The 25,125-nt window shown below is 32.0% G+C and overlaps 2 protein-coding genes across 2 annotated transcripts; one reads left to right on the forward strand and one right to left on the reverse strand.

The window, feature by feature from the left end:
* Nucleotides 1-4,839: 4,839 nt before the first annotated feature.
* On the reverse strand, nt 4,840-6,413 carry LOC134717861 (uncharacterized). The gene is made up of 2 exons (XM_063580357.1): nt 6,176-6,413; nt 4,840-5,725 (listed from the first exon to the last, which is right to left on the reverse strand). Exons 1-2 carry the CDS (start codon nt 6,411-6,413, stop codon nt 5,292-5,294), a joined length of 672 nt encoding a protein of 223 aa, XP_063436427.1. The 3' UTR covers nt 4,840-5,291.
* A 1,577-nt stretch (nt 6,414-7,990) lies between these two features.
* LOC134717862 (mucin-2-like) lies at nt 7,991-23,353 on the forward strand. Its single transcript, XM_063580358.1, has 9 exons — nt 7,991-7,997; nt 9,011-9,330; nt 10,108-10,322; nt 11,700-11,973; nt 12,751-12,965; nt 19,937-20,282; nt 20,811-20,940; nt 22,783-22,836; nt 23,121-23,353. Exons 1-9 carry the CDS (start codon nt 7,991-7,993, stop codon nt 23,351-23,353), a joined length of 1,794 nt encoding a protein of 597 aa, XP_063436428.1.
* Nucleotides 23,354-25,125: the final 1,772 nt, after the last annotated feature.

The raw sequence follows: 25,125 nt of genomic DNA on the forward strand, positions 1-25,125 counted from the left end.
GAAATTAAGCGAATCTAGGAAGGTCAGATCCAGTCCTTTAGAAACGTGCATGTAGTTGATTTTGGAACCGTCAAAAATAATTTTGTTCGGTTTGACGCTGTGATTGTCCAGGAGACAGTTAAGTATGGGATAGTTATCGAATCCCTTGGCATTATGTGCCATCAACACGGTATTTTTATAACAGGGAGTCATGATATGCGAACAAAACTGTTGTGGTACGTCGTTCCCTCTAAATACCCGTTGTCTAAACCCACAACGACGTCTGTACCATCCTGTTTTACCGTACTTATCGAACGGAAAATTAAAGTTTCCTTTATGTAAACAATGTGCAGAGACAGAAAATCAGCGTAGTTGTATATGTACAGATTCAAACAGATCTATGATAGGAACTTGGTGTACACCGGAGTTAGAATTGGCTCGTTCAAAAGGGTATCGAATACTCGAAATTTATGAAATATATGATTTCGCAGAAACCAAAATCTACGACAGACAAACAGGGAAAGGTGGTCTTTTTGACGGGTATGTTAATTTGTTTTTGAAATTAAAACAGGAAGCTTCCGGATTTCCCTCAGAGTGTGAAACGGAACAACAAAAGATGGATTACATAGCAGACTATGCCCAAAAGGAAGGAATTCTCTTGGATTACGATCAAATAAGAAAAAATCCAGGTCTTCGTAGTCTCGCCAAAATTTGTTTGAATAGTTTTTGGGGAAAGTTTGGACAACGGTTAAACATGAAACAGACCACATTTTTTACCGAAAATGAAGCCGACAAATTCTTTCAGTTACTTTCAGATCCAAAAAAGGACGTAAGGGACTTTCACATCATCAATAAAAATACTGTACAGACGGAACATTTCGATTACCCGTCTTTCATACCTATAGACTACAAAACCAACGTGTTTATTGCCTCTTTTACCACTTGTTGGGCTAGAATTAGTCTCTATAAAGTACTCGAGAAGACGGACGAGAACACTCTTTACGTTGACACTGATTCCGTCATATTTGTAGATAGAAACAAACAAATCACAAATACACTACCGATAGGAAACTACTTGGGTGAACTGACCAACGAAATTTCGACTGAAGACGGGTATATTACTCATTTCGTATCCGGTGGTCCTAAAAATTACGCCTACAGGATGGTATCAGGAAAGGAAAAGTGTAAAGTAAGAGGATTTTCTCTCCAAACTAAAGCGAATGAAGAGCTTATAAATTTTTCGGCGATTAGAGATATTGTAGTTGACAAAAACAGAAATTCGATCCTAACCACTAATCCCCGAAAAATTTCTAGACTTGGTTGCAAACGAAAATTGTATAACAGACCAGAGCAAAAAGAATACAAAATGGTGTACACCAAGAGACGGCTCTTGAATGACTTTAGTACTTTACCGTTTGGTTATTGTAGCGAATAAATAAAAAACTTGTCAATTTCTATTGTTTTATTATAACTATTTTACACAGATAAAAAAAAAAAAAAAATAGAGTCAATACGGTATCCATTTTACGTTTTTCTTTCTCCGTCTCGCATTTTTTATTTTAGGTGAGGGATGTTGAAGAACTCCAGGCGTGCCTGCATAATTATCATCATTTTTTTCAACAAATAAGCCGTTTCCAATTTGTGTTGAAACATCTACTGGAGGGTCAGATGAATATTTCATGTCTTCTTGATTGTCTTCATTAGCTGAAGGTTGCGATGCCAATAATTCTTCGTATTTTCTCTTTGCTAATAATATCAGTTCTTTAGCCATTATGATCGTGCTACAGAAATTCCAAAACAGGTCGTATTAAGAGTGGAATTATGTTTTGGTATCGGATCAGAATTTTCTTCTTCTTTTGACTACTCACCGACTTTGATCCCAGTCTGAAAACGATCGATTTAAACGGTTTTAAAGTGTTCACGTATTTCGTTTTGTTTGGAAACACTCCTTTATAAATGTTCAGAGCTATCTCAGAAAAAACTTCTATTTCTTCTTTACTAAGGTGTGATAAGACAGTCACTCTTTGCTTTTTGTTTGTCTTGTACAGAAACTTCAATAACACTGAGTTGGATCTCATACGACCGCTCATGTTTGTCAGCAAAAACAGAATTAAAAGTCAAGATGGGTTGGTGTCTATTTTATACAGGTCTGTAAACCACACAAGTATCGTTGGGGAAAATTCCCGTGCGTAACATAAACTTTTCTCTGTCCTCTCTTTGATTCGACAGGTCGACAAAAAGGTAGTTAAATCTTTCCCGAGTTGCCTTCCTATAAGAATCATTAAAATATTTTGTCATGCCAGGAAGTATCTGAGAGGCAAATGTTGTCAATTGACGCATATCTCGTGGATTACGAAACAAGACAAAATTAGCACAGTTCAGGGATATACTTTTCGAAAACTTCCCTGGCGGATACAAAGATTGAGAAATCAGCACCACTGATGCCTTTTTGTGGTGACTGGTTACAGAAAACAAATGCAATTGGTCGGAGGATTGCACAATTTTAGATACTAAATCATCGAGTATAATTAAAGCATGTTTCGTATTTAGGGTAAACTCGTCTATTTCCTGTTTGTCTGGTAGTCCTTCTTGAAAAGTTAAATTTGGAATATTCTGCATGTCGTCGAACAATGTCTGATACTCGGAATAAGCATACAAGATTCTATCTGGTGTTTCCGTAAACATTTTTGAAGCATTTTCGATGAGTTTTTTGGTGAACATCGATTTTCCAGATTGCGTCGGACCGGCAATATACATTGTTGTCGGGGAAGAAAAGGGGAGAAGCGTCTTTTCGTCACTCATAGCGATATCAGTCTGATCTATAGTTATACGATTATTTCCTATATATATATATATATATATATACAACTCGTCTAAACATCAACCCAACAATGTTAGATCTGTAAATTTGCTTTCGCAAATTTATGGTTCTTCCCTCGCCGGGATTCGAACCCATGCTACTGTGATATCGTGACACCAAATCGCCTGCACTGCAGTCGTCCCGCTAGACCACACGACCACATATACACACATAAAAGTCTATATACACACATAAAAGTATATAGTACATGAAAATTCCACCAGGTTCTCTTTTATCATTGTCCTATTCTTGCTCTTGCATTGCTTATAGATTTGTCAATATGTGGTATCAACCTTTTTAAATATTCATATTGATTTGTGTTCAGAAAGAATCCTTTGATTGTAGGTCTATCATTAAGATACATTCGGACATCAACTCTGATGTCTGCTTGATAGGTACATATTGTGACATAGTAATGTCCTGGTAATTGAAATTGTTTCATGTAAGTACACAAACTAAAATTTTGTTGTTGGTCCAAAGAGTCGGTAGTGAATAATGAAATACAATCAGTTCTGTTTTGAGAATTGTCACAAGCATAAATATGATGAGTCATTGCCAAAGTAGCACTCATTATAGATAAAAGTACCAAAATTCCTGTCATTTTCAAAATGTCGAAATGAATGTCATAGTTCCTAAACAAAGAACTTATACTAGATCTCATGCTCGAGTGTGAGTATGCCATAGGAATGGCCAAACTGTCAGTTTCCTCTTCAACAATTTTTTCCATTTTGATGTGTCCTGAACAAAACTCTAATTCATTATGATAAAAAAAAATGTTACTAAGGTTATTATTAAGGACACAAGTAATGACATCACGTGTATTAATGTGGTCTTTTTGTTGTCTATGTTTTCAAAAAAAAAGGTCTAAAAGTGAACAACAGCCTTCATATCTCATACGAAAAAAAATCTAAACCTTTTTTACCACAAATTAAGACCCTCCTCCCCTGACATCAACAGCTGCTTAGTGAAAAGAAAAACATTTAATAAACATTTTTATTATTTGGAACAGTAATTATAACAAAATATACAACAACAACAAAAACACAAAAAAAAGTATTTAAACTGATCATATTAAATCAACTTAACATTAATAGTGTATTAAAACATTCAAACAAAAACAATGATATCAAAGTGTTCTTGATATGGGATATATTTCAGTTCTTTCAATAACATTTCACATCTGGAATTTGTAGTAAAACATCAGAGGCATTAAATAAGGTACATAATGTCATAATCTGTATAAAATGCAGTAGTTTAAACAATAACAGTGTATAAATTTTATATAACAAAAGTGGCAACAACACTTTGCATTTGATTTTTGTCCAAAAAAAACCCATCAGCAATGAAATGAGGTAGTTTAATAATAATGGTGTATAAAATTTTATAAAAACATAATAATAATAACATCATAAGTATAAAACTAGACAATAAAAAAATTATCAATGATCTACATTATAAAAGAAATGCATCTATAACAAATATTAAAAAAAAAGTATTGTTCAAATAAGCACCATAAGTATTATTTTTTTTTTCAAATAATAAGTAGAACTACATAATATGGACACATATAATGAGCAAACATACAGCTATTTAGTGTTGTATTTAAAATAAATTTATCACAGTTTATAGGCACATATAAACATGATACGTGATATTTATGAAAAAGTAAAAAAAGGGGGGTATACATGTTTTAAGATTTCTATAAGTTTACCTAATTTATGATGTATTGTAATAATGCTATTAATGGCACATATATTGAGTGTTTTGTAAATAAAATTCATTGGCACAAATACAAAATGACTAGTTATTAATTGAATATCTAAATTAAAAACAAAAATTTAGATTTAACAGTGTAAAAAATAACTACATCTACTGTAAATTAAATCTAGTAAAAATGACTGACATTTTTTTTTTCTAAACTTCATATCTAAATTAAAACAAAAAAAAACCCAACTACAACAAAATCTAGATTCAACAATGGGATTAAATGCTACATCTACTGTAAATCTAATCTAATAATAATGACAGACATGCTTTTCTAAACCCTAATGAATATAAAAGTTGACAATAAAACAAACATATTTAGAATTTGTAGTCTAAACCTTCATGAATATAAAAATTGGCAACAAAACAACCCATTTGGAATTGTAGGCTAAACCTTCATGGACATAAAAATTGACAACAAAACAACCTATGTGGAATTGTAGTCTAAACATTCATGAAAATAAAAATTGACAACAAATCAGCCTATTTGGAATGTGTAGTCTAAACCTTGAGTAGTAGTATTTCTGATTTTTTTGTTGTTGCTATTTTTCTTTCTTGAACAAACTGATGCACTAAAAAATATTTAGACAATTATGGTCTTTTTTTATCCAAAGAAATAAAAAAAAAAAAATTCAAAAGTTATGATTTTTTTTCTGACTTTGATTCAAAATGTCCAAGTAATTTTTTTTTACAAATTAATTTCCTCAAACATGATCTTTTTTTTGGTTTTGGTTCTTGTTCTACTGGCAATGGGAGATATTGACATCAATTCAATTGGTGATGCAGAAGGTTCAGGTGATTCCTCTTGGTCATTGATATGAAATACTGTAGGTGGTGATGGTAGTGTATCATGTTTTGGGCTTGATGACTGTGGTGGCGTGTAGATGCTACGATTGAATGGTTCAGGCGTGCTAATATTTCCCTGTGCTGATGGTGTTTGGGATGATTCCATACTTAAATATGAGGACTGCATGGTCTGGCTATAAAGATGTGAATTTGTGGTAGAATTAAGGCTTCTAAGCAGTGGTAAGTATTGGTTCTGTTGTTTTCGCAGTTGAAGAATAAGTTTCATTAAGGCAGCTACAATGAAAACACTGAAAACTACAGCCCAAATCCACAATCCTATAAAAAAAAAAAAATTATTATAGTTAAATCAGAATAGATTGATATGATTCAATTTACATCATTATCATACTGATGAAGGATATCTGTTATCCAAAATATTCATAGATATTTATATTTAATGTTTCTTTTTTTTATATATATATTGGTGTTGTTTTGTACACTTTTTTTTTTGGGGCATTTATATAAATATTTACTCAATGAAACACCTTTTAGATCAAGTTACTTTTCAAATTACAGAGGTGAACTCTGAAAAAAAAAGTACAGGAAAGATAAAGTTTATAATGTGACACTGTCCTTAAAATCTTTGAAATATTGGCCAATGGACATTACAAACTTGGCTCACTTCAACAATGTATTTCATAAATCAAACAAAAATCTTGATTTACATCTATTTTTTACACAACAAAATTCAATGTACAAAAAAGGTAATACATTTTTTTTTTGTACCTGTAATGGTATAATTTATATCTGTTGTTGTTACTGTCATGGATATTGTCTGTGTTGTGTCTGTTGCTTCTCCTATGGTGATAGTTGATGTTGTTACTCCTGTTGTTATTGGTGTCTTTTCTGTTGTAGCTTCTGTCTTTTGAGGTACTGCACCTGTTGTCAGTGTGGTAAGTAACAGATTACTTTTGGTTGTAACTGTTGCATTATCAGGAACTGTAAAATAAACACAAGATTTCATTCATATTTTTGTAAATGTTGTATTTTGAAGTTTTTTGCAATAATGAGAATTTGTTTTAACATTTCTATCAATAATGTATATGATATGTTTTTTTCGGAAAATTTTTATGTAAACGATGACTTTGTCAAATCATATTTTAAACAGCTTTAAATAAATACATAAATACATATATTCTTGTTTTTTCTCCCTGTTGAAGACAGCATGAATAATATTTCTCATTACTTACCTATTAATATCTAGTTTTCGTCGTCATTGCTTGAATTAATGTTGTGGGAGTCCAATTTATACTGTAGTTCCAAATGTTAAAATTAACCTAAGGGTTATATGTAGGGGGGCTTAAATTTATATTGTGTATTGCATATGTTACAATTAGCCAGCGGTTAGATGACACGATTACATCGTTATGATGAGTCATCATATAATACATGACGCCATTGGGGGTTATTCTTATGTACCAATTAGACTTCGAGTTAGGTGACACAATTTTTTTTTTAACTCATGTATGACGTCAATGGGTGCTATAAAAAGATGAGTCAGCATTAATATATGGGTGCTATAAAATATATGACGTCATGAATTCATGATAGGAACATGGGTGATAAAGATTAGGATGAGTCAGCATTAATGTATGGGTGCTATAAAATGTATGACGTCATGACATCATGATATTATGTCATTTGAGATTATGTAAGATTATATAACTTGGGGGTCTTAATTTCTTTTTGGGGGGTCCAAAAACCCCCTATAGTAGTTCTATACAGGAGCAATGGGATTCAAAGTAAAATTTTATGACAAATAACTGAAAGCAGATCGAGTTTCTACATAGTACATTGTGATTCAAAGAAAGAATCTTCAATCTACAGCTAACATACTCTGTCATTAAAAAATCACATTATTTCTTTGTTTTTGCTTTTTTCTAAATAAAGGGGTCTGAACCAGCAGGTGGTCTGAATGAATTATTAAGTGCACCAATTTACGGAGGAATTTGTTTTTCACTACAACGATATGAGATCCGTAAGGGATAAAATTTTCAATGACCAAAATTGACACACATACACTCAATTATTCTATGTCAGAAAATAATATATGTTTTGTAATATTAAAATAGGGATATCCCCTCTTTTATTGATAATTTTTTTTATAAGAGATTTCACATTAAAACCTTAAAAAAAGTCTTTTATGTGTGTTTTTTTGGGGTGAGGTGGGGAAATGATTAAACTTATCCCCCAAATGAATACACGACACACATGGTCAAAATGGACGTAATTATTTTCCAGTTAATTATTTTTCTTATTTGTACACAAACGTGTGTAGGATTCAAATGTGAAATGTGTGCCGAACAAGGCGTGATGGCAGAGTGAAGGTGTAAGGACTCTAGATGTATCAGGGTCACACACACGAGGATAAAATATGTAGAAATCTTGAAAGAAGACGAATGTAGCTGTGTTGTATTCTTTAGCAAACGAGCACAAACCATTACACATTTATTACAACCTGCATGTCGCTGGAATTGTTCAGCATATTCATGTGGTAAGTACATACATGTATTTTTACAGTATGAAATTTAAGGAACAACCATGGAAGGTTAGGATTAAATTTTCAAATTAAAAAAAAAACACTATGGTAGTGTATGCAGAGGAGGTTGAAATCCTATCAATGAGAGTCTATAAATATGTCAACTCGACTATCACAAGCTCTACTGTGATAGTCGAGTTGACATATTTATAGACCCTCATTGATAGGATTTCAACCTCCTGTGGTGTATGATAAAATAAAAACCCGGGATGATTTTCAGGGTAGAAAAAAGACAGGATACATCTGTTGAACATTCATCCGATGGGCAGATTGAAGGGAAGACATGTATTAAGATTCATTACGTTTCAATTTTGCCCCGTTCGGTTCAGGGATCCCCATGCGGGACATGGGGTAGAATATAGGCCCGAAACCTTCTCTGACTGAGGGGTATGATCCCACCAACAAATGTTTATGTTCTGTTAACCACTTACCATATGAAACTTCTTTCTAAAAAATGATTACAAATCAAACAATTAAACAGCAAATCCAATCTTCTTTATACATGTACATGTAATAACACACCTCATCCAGTGTAACTGGAAAGTCTTAATAAAAACCGGGTATATACAAATCTCCTCTGACATCAGACTCGTACTTCTCTTGAACTGAATTTTAATGTGCGTATTGTTATGCGTTTACTTTTCTATATTGGCTAGAGGTATAGGAGGAGGGTTGAGATCTCACAAACATGTTTAACCTCACCGCATTTTTTACAAATATTCAAACTTTCCTTCTATAAAATCTATCTGTGCAACCAAACTCTTATGTCAACCACAATGTTCACACTTTTGCATTTTGATTATAATGCTATATTTTGATTTTAAAATTTTCTTAAAAAGTGCTATTTCCTTTTCAGCACAAAACAACTCTTAACTGTAACATACATTTTGTATAATGTATTGTATCTTATTCTGATTATTCATCATTATTCATTAAATACTAAATAATTAGTTGATTTATTGTAAAATTACTAAATTGAATTAATTTTTGGGGTTTTATATGATTTTATTAAATCTTTTCAGTACCAGTTGAACAACCCACAACAACTACAACTACCCCTACAACCAGGGCATTAACAACTTCATTAGCTAGGACAACTACACCAGCTAGGACAACTACAACCTCCCCTGCTATGACAACTACAACTACCCCAGTTAGGACAATTAACCACACAGCTAGGACAACTACAACTACCCCAGTTACGACAACTACCCCCACAGCCAGGACAACTACAACTACCACATCACTCAGGACAACTACAACTATCACCGCTAGGACAACTACAACAACCATAGCTTGGACAACAACACAACCAGCACTAGAATTAGGTAGTTATATTTCTGTAACAATGAGCAGCAGCTCCTAAATACAGTTTGTCTACACACTCTAAAAATAGTGTTTAGATCTTAAACACAATCCATAACACATTCTTGGGTATAATTTTGAACAGGACCATAAACTAAACACATTTAGAGGGAAAGGTGTTTAGGATTTAAACATGTTTAGATACAAAGTGTTTAGTGCCTTTTAGGGTAACATTTATTTGCTATATTTTTTTGAATATTGAAATACACATGTGTGTAAAAAAGCATACTGCATACTACCATAATGTAAGGTAAACATCTAATATTAGAGTGACTGCTAGTAGCATCACATACCAATATCAAGAATTTTGTTAGATATAAATTTCAAATGATTGCAACCAGGCTATTATTTTTTTAAAAAATATTCATGATTTCCATAATGTATATATATATTTATGAAATTCAATATTGTAAACATTTTCTACCTAATAGGACAGATCTAGTAAAATGGAACAAACATTTAAAGGCAATTGAGTCTCCAAAACAAAATTAGATAATATAAAGGGATATTAAAGTAAACTTTTCTAAATTATACCATTTTTTAAAAGGGAAGAAATAAAAGTTAAACACTTATGTGTTGAGGATTACGTTTAGTTGTGTTTAGACCATTTTTAAGCTGTAGCCAGTGTAGGCGTTTAGGATTATGTGTACGTGTTTAGGATTGTGTTTAGAAAATGTGTAGCTATAAGTGTTTAGAAATTGTTTTGATATTTAGGATTGTATTTAGAAAGTGTTTAACATATTATTTTGTTTAGATCCCCTACCAGGGAGAGACATCACTATCAAGAGTAGAATTGTACACCTTAACACCATCACCAGTAACACCCGCAGTGCCTGATCCAATAACAGCCGAATCTCTTGATGATACTCCACCAATCATACAAGTATCTTCTCCAATTGCTAGAAGGACAAGGTCCAAAAAGAAATTACAGTTTGAGGAGGAAGTTAAAATGGATATATTTACAGAAATGTAAAAAAAAGTTAATTGTGTTTGAGTATTAAAAGGACTTGGTTTGACAGACCTTGTTTTGGTATCTTGATACAGTTGTTGATTTTTTTTTCTTATGCATGACAATCTAGTCAAATGGGTATTATTATTATTATTGCAATCAGTTATTTTGTTGTTGTTTTTTTAAAGCTCATTTTAATCTAGTGATAGCATTGATATATGTTCCTATTGGTTCATAAACATTTTCACCTTTTGAATTCAACTTTACTAGGAGTAAATACACCTTTTAAGTGTATTTGATTCATTACAACAATATATGTTGTTTTTTCTTGTTAATGTTACCTGATCATAAGTCAGATTTAAAGTAATTTTCAGAAATCATATAGATCTTATATATTTTTTTGTTTAAAAGGTCCTTAACTTTAAATATAATTTGTGCTATTACATGATGGATATATGATTTGAAGTTGTGACATTTGTAGTCAGTAGTTCATATTACTTTTGTTATATTACTAATGTCATTTCAACTGATCGGGCGGAGCTTACGTTTTAATTTGCGTAAGGACAGTCTATTTGAAGATATGTGTGATAAGGATGATTGCCGTTATAATTATTACTGATTTATAATCACCTATCAGTGTCATTAAAGGGATTTACAAAAGAATAACTGGACACTTCATTGATGAGTTCATTCTAAAACACCTATCTTTAGATGGACTAGTTTATTATGAGCGAACCAGTTAAACTCCGCCCAGTCAAGTGAAATAAATTGAGTAATATTATGCAAGTATATTGTATCTTAGTATGTGATGGTATGTTATACTGTGAAGATGTTCACATTCCTTTTACAATGGATAGACATGAATGTTGGATTGCATTTTTTACAAGTATTTATGTTATTTACAGTATTCCAAGTTATATTTTAGATACTGTCTGTTGCCAATGAATGCGCATCACCTTTATCGAAGACATTATGATATTCCTCATATACATTATTTTATAAACCCCATTTTATATGGGGTTTTTTTTATTAAGAATACATATGATATTTGTAAAATCTCAGTATTTATTATACTCATTTTTTTAATTACATAGGTTTTTTTTGTGAAATTTAAGCATGCATTTAATTTTTAAATTGTTATTTGGATGGAGAGTTGTCTCATTGGCACTCACACCACATCTTCCTATGTCTATAATAAAATTAAACTTTTTTTTTTTATAAAACAATACTTTACTGGAATATTTTTTTAAATAAGTAGAAATTAATATTAATGTTTCTAAACAGGTTGTAAAATAAAAAACAATACTTAACCTGATTTCTTTTAACATTCCAACAGGTTATGAATGTTTATATAGCTGAATTATTTTAGTTTCAACTACAACTACCCCTACAACCAGGGCATTAACAACTTCATTAGCTAGGACAACTACACCAGCTAGGACAACTACAACCTCCCCTGCTATGACAACTACAACTACCCCAGTTAGGACAACTAACCACACAGCTAGGACAACTACAACTACCCCAGTTACGACAACTACCCCCACAGCCAGGACAACTACAACTACCACATCACTCAGGACAACTACAACTATCACCGCTAGGACAACTACAACAACCATAGCTTGGACAACAACACAACCAGCACTAGAATTAGGTAGTTATATTTCTGTAACAATGAGCAGCAGCTCCTAAATACAGTTTGTCTACACACTCTAAAAATAGTGTTTAGATCTTAAACACAATCCATAACACATTCTTGGGTATAATTTTGAACAGGACCATAAACTAAACACATTTAGAGGGAAAGGTGTTTAGGATTTAAACATGTTTAGATACAAAGTGTTTAGTGCCTTTTAGGGTAACATTTATTTGCTATATTTTTTTGAATATTGAAATACACATGTGTGTAAAAAAGCATACTGCATACTACCATAATGTAAGGTAAACATCTAATATTAGAGTGACTGCTAGTAGCATCACATACCAATATCAAGAATTTTGTTAGATATAAATTTCAAATGATTGCAACCAGGCTATTATTTTTAAAAAAAATATTCATGATTTCCATAATGTATATATATATTTATGAAATTCAATATTGTAAACATTTTCTACCTAATAGGACAGATCTAGTAAAATGGAACAAACATTTAAAGGCAATTGAGTCTCCAAAACAAAATTAGATAATATAAAGGGATATTAAAGTAAACTTTTCTAAATTATACCATTTTTTAAAAGGGAAGAAATAAAAGTTAAACACTTATGTGTTGAGGATTACGTTTAGTTGTGTTTAGACCATTTTTAAGCTGTAGCCAGTGTAGGCGTTTAGGATTATGTGTACGTGTTTAGGATTGTGTTTAGAAAATGTGTAGCTATAAGTGTTTAGAAATTGTTTTGATATTTAGGATTGTATTTAGAAAGTGTTTAACATATTATTTTGTTTAGATCCCCTACCAGGGAGAGACATCACTATCAAGAGTAGAATTGTACACCTTAACACCATCACCAGTAACACCCGCAGTGCCTGATCCAATAACAGCCGAATCTCTTGATGATACTCCACCAATCATACAAGTATCTTCTCCAATTGCTAGAAGGACAAGGTCCAAAAAGAAATTACAGTTTGAGGAGGAAGTTAAAATGGATATATTTACAGAAATGTAAAAAAAAGTTAATTGTGTTTGAGTATTAAAAGGACTTGGTTTGACAGACCTTGTTTTGGTATCTTGATACAGTTGTTGATTTTTTTTTCTTATGCATGACAATCTAGTCAAATGGGTATTATTATTATTATTGCAATCAGTTATTTTGTTGTTGTTTTTTTAAAGCTCATTTTAATCTAGTGATAGCATTGATATATGTTCCTATTGGTTCATAAACATTTTCACCTTTTGAATTCAACTTTACTAGGAGTAAATACACCTTTTAAGTGTATTTGATTCATTACAACAATATATGTTGTTTTTTCTTGTTAATGTTACCTGATCATAAGTCAGATTTAAAGTAATTTTCAGAAATCATATAGATCTTATATATTTTTTTGTTTAAAAGGTCCTTAACTTTAAATATAATTTGTGCTATTACATGATGGATATATGATTTGAAGTTGTGACATTTGTAGTCAGTAGTTCATATTACTTTTGTTATATTACTAATGTCATTTCAACTGATCGGGCGGAGCTTACGTTTTAATTTGCGTAAGGACAGTCTATTTGAAGATATGTGTGATAAGGATGATTGCCGTTATAATTATTACTGATTTATAATCACCTATCAGTGTCATTAAAGGGATTTACAAAAGAATAACTGGACACTTCATTGATGAGTTCATTCTAAAACACCTATCTTTAGATGGACTAGTTTATTATGAGCGAACCAGTTAAACTCCGCCCAGTCAAGTGAAATAAATTGAGTAATATTATGCAAGTATATTGTATCTTAGTATGTGATGGTATGTTATACTGTGAAGATGTTCACATTCCTTTTACAATGGATAGACATGAATGTTGGATTGCATTTTTTACAAGTATTTATGTTATTTACAGTATTCCAAGTTATATTTTAGATACTGTCTGTTGCCAATGAATGCGCATCACCTTTATCGAAGACATTATGATATTCCTCATATACATTATTTTATAAACCCCATTTTATATGGGTTTTTTTTTATTAAGAATACATATGATATTTGTAAAATCTCAGTATTTATTATACTCATTTTTTTAATTACATAGGTTTTTTTTGTGAAATTTAAGCATGCATTTAATTTTTAAATTGTTATTTGGATGGAGAGTTGTCTCATTGGCACTCACACCACATCTTCCTATGTCTATAATAAAATTAAACTTTTTTTTTTTATAAAACAATACTTTACTGGAATATTTTTTTAAATAAGTAGAAATTAATATTAATGTTTCTAAACAGGTTGTAAAATAAAAAACAATACTTAACCTGATTTCTTTTAACATTCCAACAGGTTATGAATGTTTATATAGCTGAATTATTTTAGTTTCACATAAATTTTTTATTCCATTTGATTTTTCATTCCTCCATTAAAAAAATTTCACTACCTCGCTGAATATATTTGTTTACTTTTTTTACATTAGGTAGAATGATTACTTATGATGTTTAACGATGAATTTAAGATGTGCCAATTGAGATTACTTTAGATAGACATTCTTTGTTTTTTTATCACTTTATGCCAATGAAATTTAATGTGCCAAATTGTTATACATGTTTCTTTTCTTTTGAAAATTGATTAAAATTGAGTTATCATACACTGTTTATGTTTTTATTTGATTATCATGTTATGCTTAGACTTCTCACTTGAATATATATTGCTGGTCAAAGCTAAAGTAACACACACACACACACACATGTCAAATTTGAATGGAATGGTTATTATAAACTAGGAAATTAAATAAAAAATGTCAAATCTATATTCAAAGATCCATGTAAACAAAAAAAAATTAACTAAACCAAAACACAACTAGCACCCTTGTAACATGATTGACAACCAGATGCTCCAGAGGAGTAAGCAGTGTCAGTCACTAAAGCTCCAACTATCTTGCTTGTTTACCCTATAGTTCATGTTTGCTATGTGTTATAGGTAGAACCATTATAATAAAACAAAAGAGTTTAAATATCATTTGCCATTGTAAGTTTCTGTATCACTAGTATAACATCAAATTGATAATGGAAAATACTTCTTCCAAAGATGAGATTGATAGTTCCATAATTCCTATGACATTTAGACATTCAAGTATTAGATCTAGTATGAGTTCATTGTACCGGAATTTTGACATCCATCTTGACATCTTGAAATTAACTGGAGTGGTAGTTCTCTTATCTATCATGAGTGTTACTTTAGCTTTGACCGGCAATATTTATTCAAGTGAGAAGTCACAAAACACAACATTGATAGATTATATCAGGTCACCAACCATATACACAAGACAACAATTATATATGAGTTTGTGCAGTTATATTAAACAATATCCTTTACCTGGAGACTACTACGTCACTATATGCACATATCAATCAAATATAACAGTTGATGTCAGATTTTTCCTAAATGGAAAACCAACAATTAAAGGGTTTTTCCTCAACACAAACCAGTATAGATATTTCAAAAGGTTAATACCACATATAGACAAAGCAATTAAAACTGCAAGAAAACGACAACAGTAGAAAATAATGTTGAAAAAAGTTTGGTATAAATTAAAATGAATCATGTGTAGTAATGTAAGACTGCTATTGCAATGAATGTGGAAAAGACACTCCTACCATTCCTTTCACCAACAACTCTATACATTGCTGGCCCGACACAGTGGTACTTATTTCACAACCATTGTATCCTCCAGGAAAGTATTTTAAAAGTATATCTTTAAATTGTGCTAATTTTGTTCTATTTCGTAATCCAAGAGATAGTCGTCAATTATCAACATTTGCATCGCAAGTACTTCCGAGTAGGACAAAATATTTTAACGACTCTTTAATGAAAGCCACAGAGGGAAAAAGATACGACTACCTTCTGGTTGACCTTTCAAATCAGAGGATGGATCGTGAAAAATACATGTTGCGTACAGGAATTTTTCCTGATGACATCTGTGTCGTTTTCTTGCCAGTATAAATACCCGGTTCTTGCAAAAAACCAAGCATATGTTATTATGAAACAAAATCATGAGTAGTTGTATGAAATCAAATTCAACATTTCTGAAATTCTTGTACCAGGCAAATAAAAACCAAAGGATAGCTGTTTTATCACACATTACAAAAAAGGAAGTAGATGTGTTGTCTGAAATAGCTCTTAACATATATAAAGGAGTGTTTCCGAATAAAAAAAAAATACGTGAAACCTTTGGAATCTTTCAAATCAATTATATGGAAATTAGGATCTAAATCGGTGAGTAGACACAAAAAGAAGAAACTTCTGATCCGTTATAACAAAGTGCTTCCGAGTCTATTGCGCCCTGTTTTGGATTTTATATAAAGCCATGGCAAAAGAACACGTATTGTTGTCTAAGAGAAAATATGAAGAATTATTGGCGTCAAAACCGTTAGTTCAGCAAAATAAAGAGGAAGAGGATTTTAAAAAAATGGACACATTCAATGGAACCCCTGGAACTCTCGAACATTCTATCAAATTAAAGAAGCGTCAGAGAAAAAGTGTAAAATGGATACCTTACTAATATGTCTGTAAATAAAATAAAATTGCAATGAATACATCTTTTATTTGTCATTTAATGTTCACCGCAATATCCAAACGGTAGAGTTTTAAAGTTGTTTAAAAGCCGTCTCTTAGAGTAAACCATTTTGTACTCTTTTGTCTCGGGTCTGTTATACAGTTTTCGTTTTCTTGCAATTCTTGAAATTTTTCTTGCATTAGAGATTTGGATTGAATCTCTGTTTTTTTCCACTACAACATTTCGAATTGCGGAGAAATTGATAATATCTTCATTCATTTTACTTTTCAGAGAGAACCCTCTGACTTTGCACACTTCCTTCTCCGATAACATTTTGTAAGCGTAATTTTTAGGACCCCCTGAAACAAAGTCAGTGATATGACTATCGCTACTTGAAATTTCTTTGGTTAATTGGCCTTAATAGTTACCAATGGGTAATGTTTTTGTAATTTCCTTATTTTTGTCTACAAATATTATTGAATCGGTATCCACATAGAGAGCATTTTGTCCAGTTTTCTCTAGTAAATCATAAAGGTGAGTTCTAGCCCAGCATGTTGTGAAAGCGGCAATAAATACATTGGTTTTAAAATCTACGTTCTCGAAAGTAGAACTATTCAAATGTTCCATCTGTATAAAGTTTTACTTACGATGTGGAAATCTCTTACTTCCTTTCTAGGATCCGAAAGTAACTGAAAAAAATATTTTTAGTATTCGATAACCTTTAGATCGTGCAAGTTCCAATTCTGGTGTACACCACGTTCCTGTCAGCGCTCGCTCTTCTTCACTACAGGAACAGTTGTGCTGATTTTCTGTATCTGCACACACTTTACAAAGAGGAAATTTCAATTTACAATTAGATTGATAGGGTAAAACGGGATGTAGCAGTTGTCTCGGTGGAAGAATCTTCACCTTTGCTATACCAAAGTACTTAGAAAGATGGTCGAAATTGGATGTGATTATTTCTGGATGTCCCACAAGATATCTTGCGTATTTATTAACACTTGGATACAAACTGAAAAAAATAAACTTGTGTAATATGTGAAATGAATTAAGAGTTAAATATTAACCCCTAGAACCAAATTAAAAATAGAGAAGACAAATACATTTTAAACAGAAAAAAATAATATATATAAGAACATTTTTAACCACATATACCTTGTAAAATCAAAGTATTCAATCGTTTCTCCGGGTTCTGTACATTCGTGGTATAACTTGAGTGCATTTGTTCTACCGCCCTGGGGTTCAATCGATCTGTAATGTCTATACCAGATACATATTCCTTCATTTCGTTGTCATCTTGGAGTTGTTCCCGAAATTCGTGTTCCCATATGCATACGTATTCGTATCCTAAACGTATCAGCTCTGTCTCCCTTTTTTTCGTCAAGTAGTATAGTTCGTTGAGAGAATGTCTGGTGAGTGGGTCGGTGATACCTTTTCTGTCTTGAGCAAAACAAGACGGGCAACCATGAAAACGACACCCTAAGAAAGAGGGAGATACATTCATTTATTTTTCGCCGCCGCCGCCGCACGCGTACTTAGGAAAAAAAGAAAGCGTAAATGTAATTTATTTTTAATAGAAAAAAAAATTAGGAAAACTCTCTTGTTGAAATTATTTGCCTCATACCTACCCAGGAATTCGTATGCAATTATTTGGTACCCCGTATTGCAAAACCATCCTATCGATTATTTTGTTCCTGGCACTTTGTGTTCACCATTCCCATTTAATGCATGTTGTATCGCAATAGGTCTTCCATGTCGTCTGGCTAGTTCATTTTTCCATTCCTACCACTGAATTGAAATTTTACTAAAGTTGTTTTTCGAAACGTAACCTTTAGATGGTACCATTGCAATTAGACTTTTCCGGAATATTGTTGTGATGAAACTGTATTTATCGGAATCCAATGTTTCTTTACAAACCCATTCTCCTCCGGGTATTTGAAAGAGCGTTCTGTTATTCTCAAATTTTGTATGACAATTCAATACGCGATCGTTTCGTTTATCTAGTAAGATAGTTTCATACTCCTCTTCCAAAAATATATCTCTGTAAATTGCTTGACATGCGCTAGCTATTGTGACGTAGTCTAACGGATCAATGCCTGTCTTTTGGGTTATCATTTCACCTTTGTCATTAGGTATTTGAACTGAGGTAACCTCCATCATTAACTTACGGAAATTTAAACAAGATCGCCTCAAGATATCAACATCGGAAACACAGTATGTATATATTTCGGTCTGAAAGTCGAAAATGTCACCCTTTTTAGATGCATACCATTTTCGAAATTTAGAGATCTCATCTGAAGACATGTATTCCACCCCATAATCGCGTTCAATAGGATACGGTCCACGATAGTTTTGATTTTCGCTTTTGTTAAAATTATGGGGAAAATAGCCTTTGGCTAACTCATGCAAGCCGAAACATTCGGGTATCTGCGACAGCCTCATCCCAATGAAATTTAGGGAATTAAAAAGGTAAGGTCCAATCCTTTTGCAACGTGCATGTAGTTGATTTTAGAGTCATCGAAAATGATCTTATCTGGTTAAACGGCGTGGTCATCTATGAGACTGTTGAGAATGGGATAATTATCAAAGCCTCTGGCATTATGAGCTATTAAAACCGTGTTTTTATAATAGGGAGTCATAATATGGGAACAAAATTGAGAAGGAACATTTTCACCCTTGAAAACTCTGACGGAATCCACAACTGTCATTATATGGTAGCATTTTGGAATTCTTGTTAAAGATCCTGCATTTTTCACAGCGGCTTCCGCACACGTCACATGGAAACAATAAGGACATCGGACAACCCCATGAACTAACAATATTTGCGTCTCCTCCGAATTAGGTAGCTGTTGAAAAAAAATACATATACAGAAGAACGACCGATATCAAGTTTGATCAACGACTCCACCCCAATTGAGATTGTTATTTCTAGATCTGGAAATGATTACATTGATTTGAGAAAAAGTCGTCTTTTCATTAAAATGCAGATTCTGAAGGCAGACGGAACAAAACTAGCTCCTAAAGAAAAAAACGGGTATAATTAATTTACCGTTACAGAGTATGTTTTCCCATATTGACATTTACATAAACAATAAACTTATATCGGTAAATTCGAACAATTTTCCCTGGAAAGCTTACTTCAAAACAATACTTTCATCGGGGACTGATGAACAGACCACTTTAGAGTAAACTTTTCATGAAAGACGACGATCCCATGATTCAGTGGATCTTAATTCTGGATTTGCTAATAGATACGAATATACACAGGAATCAAGGATTTTTGAGTTAGAAGGAAATATTTTGGAGGATTCTCTTCAATTAGACAAGTATCTAATAAGTGGTGTTGATATTTACATGACACTTTTTAGATCGAGTATTCCGTTTTTACTCATGTCAGGCGAAAGCGATCCAAACTATAAAATAAATATTTTGGATGTTTTTTATAGAACGACAAGAGTAAAACTGGATCCCGGAGTCATAGTTAATCATAGAAATGAAATACAAAAAACACCAGCCCAATACATGATCACCCGAAGCCATGTTATACAAAATGTAATTCCTACTGGATCAACGGAGTTCTTCTGGGATGCAATGTTTCCACGATCTCTGCCATCTAAAGTTGTAATTGGTTTGATTTCCCAGAAAGCTGCAAATGGTGATTACACTGCTAATCCATTTAATTTTCAACATTTCAACATGACTAATGTTACTATGAAGGTCAATGGAGTGGAGATTTATGGGTCACCACTCAGCCTAGATTTCGGAGATAACAGAAACTATACGGCAGCCTACGTAAGATTGTTTGAAATAAGTGATAAATGGATGAAAGATTTGGGATTGAACATTAAACTGTATGACTTCGGAAAAGGATACACTTTTATCGTTTTCTCCTTGGATCCTTGTGATTTTCAGGAGGATTGTCTTAATTAGTGCGAAACGGTAATGCACGTTTGGAAATAAGATTTGGAGTTGCTACAGTAACTATAAATTGTCTCTGTTATTATCAATCGCAAGCAATTTTGACCTGTGACGAGACTCGCGACATCAAAATTGTAGAACCATGAATGCAGAACAATTATCTAACTTACTTCAAAGATTTAAATGTTAAAATGAAACCATAGTTAATATTACGGCGGTGAATGCAGTTCCCAATAAAATTGTGAAAATCTTTCCACAACTGTACATAATTAATACAGATCCTATTCCGAACCCTGGAAAACACTGGATATGTGTAATTTTTCATGATACTTTGAATACTGATTATTTTGATAGTCTTGATAATAGATGGATTCTATAGTAGAGAACTGATTAAATTTATAGAAGACAATAGCAATAGTGATGTCAGAAAACTGTGATTGTATTATCCATCTGGTAGACTTCAATGAGCCACCTACTGTAGCAAACATGTTTAACAGAGAGTGTAGCTGGAGATGCAAAAATGAGACATGTGGTAGGTTTTTTACATTAACACAGTAACTTATATGCAGTAAAAAATAATGCTGTCTGTGATTTAACTTTGACCAAGAAACATTACACATCAACCTATCAAAAGTTATGTAAATGTTCAATTTCAAAGTTTTAAAGAAAATCCGCCAAAGACAAGTCCTTATGGTTTAAGCACAGTATAAGTATAATACAGATCTTAATCAAACATAGTGTACCTTCTTTACACCTCAAAGACCCCTTGATTGATTACAACATGTATTTCATAAATTTAGCAGCTGTACTTTTGGTGGGGAAATGGACATTATGTTGTGGTTAAGAAAACAACAAAAACTGTTTATTTTCAAAAGTCTCATGAATATATTATTTAATTTTGAACCACAAGTTTAAAGAAGGACAACACATTATGCAATTACGTCCAATATGTGCAGAGCATGTCATTAACAAACTTATAATTTCATTCATTTCTAATTTGTTTAAAAACTTTATCTTGATAAACTTCAAAAAGTCACCCCATTTTGACTTATTCACTTATCACTTAATTGATATGTAATTCGTGAAATATTTTTTTTTACAAAATGTCATTCAACTTGCCAGGACTGTCAAGTAAGTTCATCCTAAGGTTAATCTAAAATATTAAATCAAGAATTTTGTTGTTGTTTGAATGATACAACTGACTATTGGTGTGTAAATTTGTACTTTCCTTTCTATTACACAGAAAGGTGGAAACCACAAATAAATTTGCTTAAATATCTTATACCCACCAAAGAAAATAACAAAATATAAAGTTCAAATGAAAACATCTGTTTTGACAGTACTATGTACTGACAACTTTATTGCACTGACCAGTAGTAAGTCACTTTATCAAATAATGAATTACCTGGTACTTTTGATAACTGTTTACCTGCAAGGCTGTCTCCTTACGTAAGGGAAAATAACTTTTGTAATGTAAAACAGAAGATTTGGTATGATTGTCAAGGAAACAACTTTCTAATATGACCAAAATGACACAGAAACTAACAATTACAGGTCACCATACAACCTTCAACCATGAGCAAAGCTCATATAACATAGTCAGCTATAAAAGGCCCTGAAATGACAATGTAAAACAAATCAAATGAGAAAATAAACCACCTTATTTATGTATATAGTATATACATAAATTATATTAAAAAGTTTATAAAATTTAGATATATTCCAGAAGTGTCAAATCTTTTATAATACTTTAAATGAATTAAAATCCACAAATGGCCCCCAATACAATAATTTTAAAGGTGTTTTACTGGACAGAACTTATTTTTGACTTAATTCTATTGTAAATTTTTTTTTCTTTTTCTAACAGACAATTGGTGAGACAACCTTTTGTATATTTTATAAAGATACATTTGTGTTAAAAATGGTTTTTTTTTCAGTACCTGACAACATATTAGAAGTGTTTGTGACAAGGAAGAAAAAAAAACCAGCAAGCCTATAAGTGAAACAACAACAGACCACACAGAAGCATGGCCCACCACTAGGGATTCAATAACCAGTGATCTAAAAAAAAATGGCCTATCACAACAGTCAGGTGACCACAAACAGCAAAGAACCACATTCAGGTAATGATACAAAAAAGGTGATATGTAAAAATAGAAAATGACTGTTTACCTTAAATATAAAATTATAAGATCTTTCAAAAATAAAGCATTTTAACAGTACAAGTTTCTGTTTTATATTGTTAACAATGTAGGTTATATGATGCACATACATTTAGTAAGACTTTTATTGTTGTTCATGACTAATAAAAATAATTTGAGATATAACTTTTTAAGTAATTTAAATGTGCTTTACTTTTTTTTCATAATTTTAGAACAGAAGAAAGACCTGGGAAATTACTTAGAGAAAATGGATGTATTCATGACAGGTACATACAAATCTTTTATATAAGTTCTGTTGTTTAACCCTAATAGAAAATAATATTTTTTCAAATGTTAATTAAAGGTTTAATACATAAATGTGAATGAGGTTTTTTTTGCACAAAATGAGGAGAATTGGTATTTGATCAACTAAACAGTATATGTTTAACTCTACATGACAAAACAACGGGGAAAAAAAAGAAATAACATATTCTGTCATGGCAAGAAAAAATATCAATTTATTGTAGTAAGGTTATACAATGAATATAAATGTGTTTTTTTTATTTTGCAGTATTCTGGACAGTGTCGGGACTATTTGTTGCCTACATTTCACCGGTTGTAGGCAAGATGATTTGCCAAAGTAGACAACAGAAACAGCCGTATTTACCCATAACAAGATCGCAACAGGATTCGACAGTGACAACTCAAATACCAACACTATATATCACTCCATCATTTGAAATACCCACCATCATTCCCGTTCCAGAAATATCCACCCCCAAAGACCAACAGTACCTAGAATGAGTTCATTGAGATCAATTGAAGACATCCCACCTATTTTTACCCTACGTACATACTCCTCCTCACCAGACACTGAAAGCTTCAACAGGGAATCATCTCCAGAACCCTCTGCACCTCCAATGGAAGATCCAACACCCCCATAGCAAGACGAACCAGAAGTCATCGAATGAAGACCCCCTGAACAGAAGAGACTTGCATGTGAATGAAATTGTGCTGAAATTAGTTTTATTTTTTGATAATATTTGGATTATTTTTTTTTAGATTAAATTTTTATTCAAAAATACTAAATGCAAGATTTAAATTAAAACAAAATTAAATAGCTTTTGATCATAGTTTAGTGAAAAGCATTACGTTTTGGGGAAAACAAATTTTAGATTTCATTCATCTTTAATTTTCAAAACCTTTTTCAAACCATTGTGAAAATATTAGACCATACATTTGTGATATGACATGTGGATAAATAAATAATACTGACAATGGTTTAAAGTATTTGGTGACTTCAAAACAATGTAAATAGATTTTTAATTTTTATATGCATGCACAGTATTAGTGAAATACTCCGGATTGTTTTATAGTTTTGTTGTTAATTATACAATGCCAAGTCCCATATTTTAAGTGTCTCATCAATCAATATAGTTTTGTCAAAATTATCTTTTGTATATAAATAACTAAACTATATTTAAACAAATTCTGAGATGTAAATATCAGCATGACCTCTTTTGAAATAAGAAAAATAAAAAAAAATATGTTGTACTCTTTTGTTTGTTATTGTTTGCAGTTAAAATTGGTGCTAAGTATGTTTCTAAATTAAATTAAAGCATATTGGGTCAAACTAAATTAAAACAAAGTAGTTTTTTTTTTTTTTTTTTTTTACAAGTGTGTAAAAAGTGTAAATAGATATATTATGATAATTTTTGGCTCATATACTTAGGAATGTTGTTGTGTTCCATTTTTAAAATCTATGATTGTAACAGTTGGTGTGGTTTTGTTTTCAGGTACATACTGTCCCAATGTTATGATTGTTGTTATATATCATGTAATATTGCTCAAATTCTCTGAAAGCTTTTCATTACTATACAATGTTTTATATTGTTTGAGTTTTGTCTTGAAGAATTTTATTTTTGTTAAAGTAAGATGCTTGAAGAGTGTACACATCATTTAGTGAAACAGCGTTCATAAGTTTATAACTATATCATTCCAACATAATCTATAAACTAGATTTTGGGCTGATATATATTTTCTTCTTTGTTTTGTTTTTATATTAGTTTTTTATTCTTACTGTTGATATGTAATATGAAGTGTTCACTAAACTGTCTCATATCTTTCTTTTTGTAAATGATTTTCCTTTTTGATACTTTATGTAACTTTTGATACTTTTATGGCTTGTCTTATTTAGATTGATTGATTGATTGTTGGTTGCGTAACGTCCAGTGGCAAATATTTCATGCATATTCAGGACGAGAACAAGTTCACAATAAATACAATAGGTAGGTTGATACAATAGAGGCCATCTGGGATGATGGTCGAAGAAATTTGGACTGCCACCGGAAAAGGAGGGTATATTGGATAGGGACAGAAATTTAGCCTTGCAACAGGCCACCTACGGACCCCTCAGAGAGTTGTTGCAAGGGTTCTTAACGTGCAAAGAGCGTTGCACTCTCTTTACACGAGGCATCGTATTTAACGTCCCCCTTCTGACCGGACGTGACTGCGAACTTGATACATCCCGCACAGCCGAACGGACGCCCCACTTCGGCAAGCGTTTTACTGCCGGT

Source organism: Mytilus trossulus, chromosome 5, assembly GCF_036588685.1.
Source record: "Mytilus trossulus isolate FHL-02 chromosome 5, PNRI_Mtr1.1.1.hap1, whole genome shotgun sequence".
Classification (NCBI taxonomy): domain Eukaryota; kingdom Metazoa; phylum Mollusca; class Bivalvia; order Mytilida; family Mytilidae; genus Mytilus; species Mytilus trossulus.

Bases quoted from the DNA above. Each gene is read 5' to 3' on its own strand.
- LOC134717861 (XM_063580357.1), bottom strand. From the start codon at position 6,413: ATGAAATCTTGTGTTTATTTTACAGTTCCTGATAATGCAACAGTTACA. The intron at 5,726-6,175 runs GTACAAAAAAAA...TTTTTTTTATAG, and splicing joins TATAAATTATACCATTACAG to GATTGTGGATTTGGGCTGTA.
- LOC134717862 (XM_063580358.1), top strand. The intron at 10,323-11,699 runs GTAAAAAAAAGT...CCCTACAACCAG, and splicing joins ATGGATATATTTACAGAAAT to GGCATTAACAACTTCATTAG. The intron at 20,283-20,810 runs GTAAGATTGTTT...TTAAATTTATAG, and splicing joins GAAACTATACGGCAGCCTAC to AAGACAATAGCAATAGTGAT.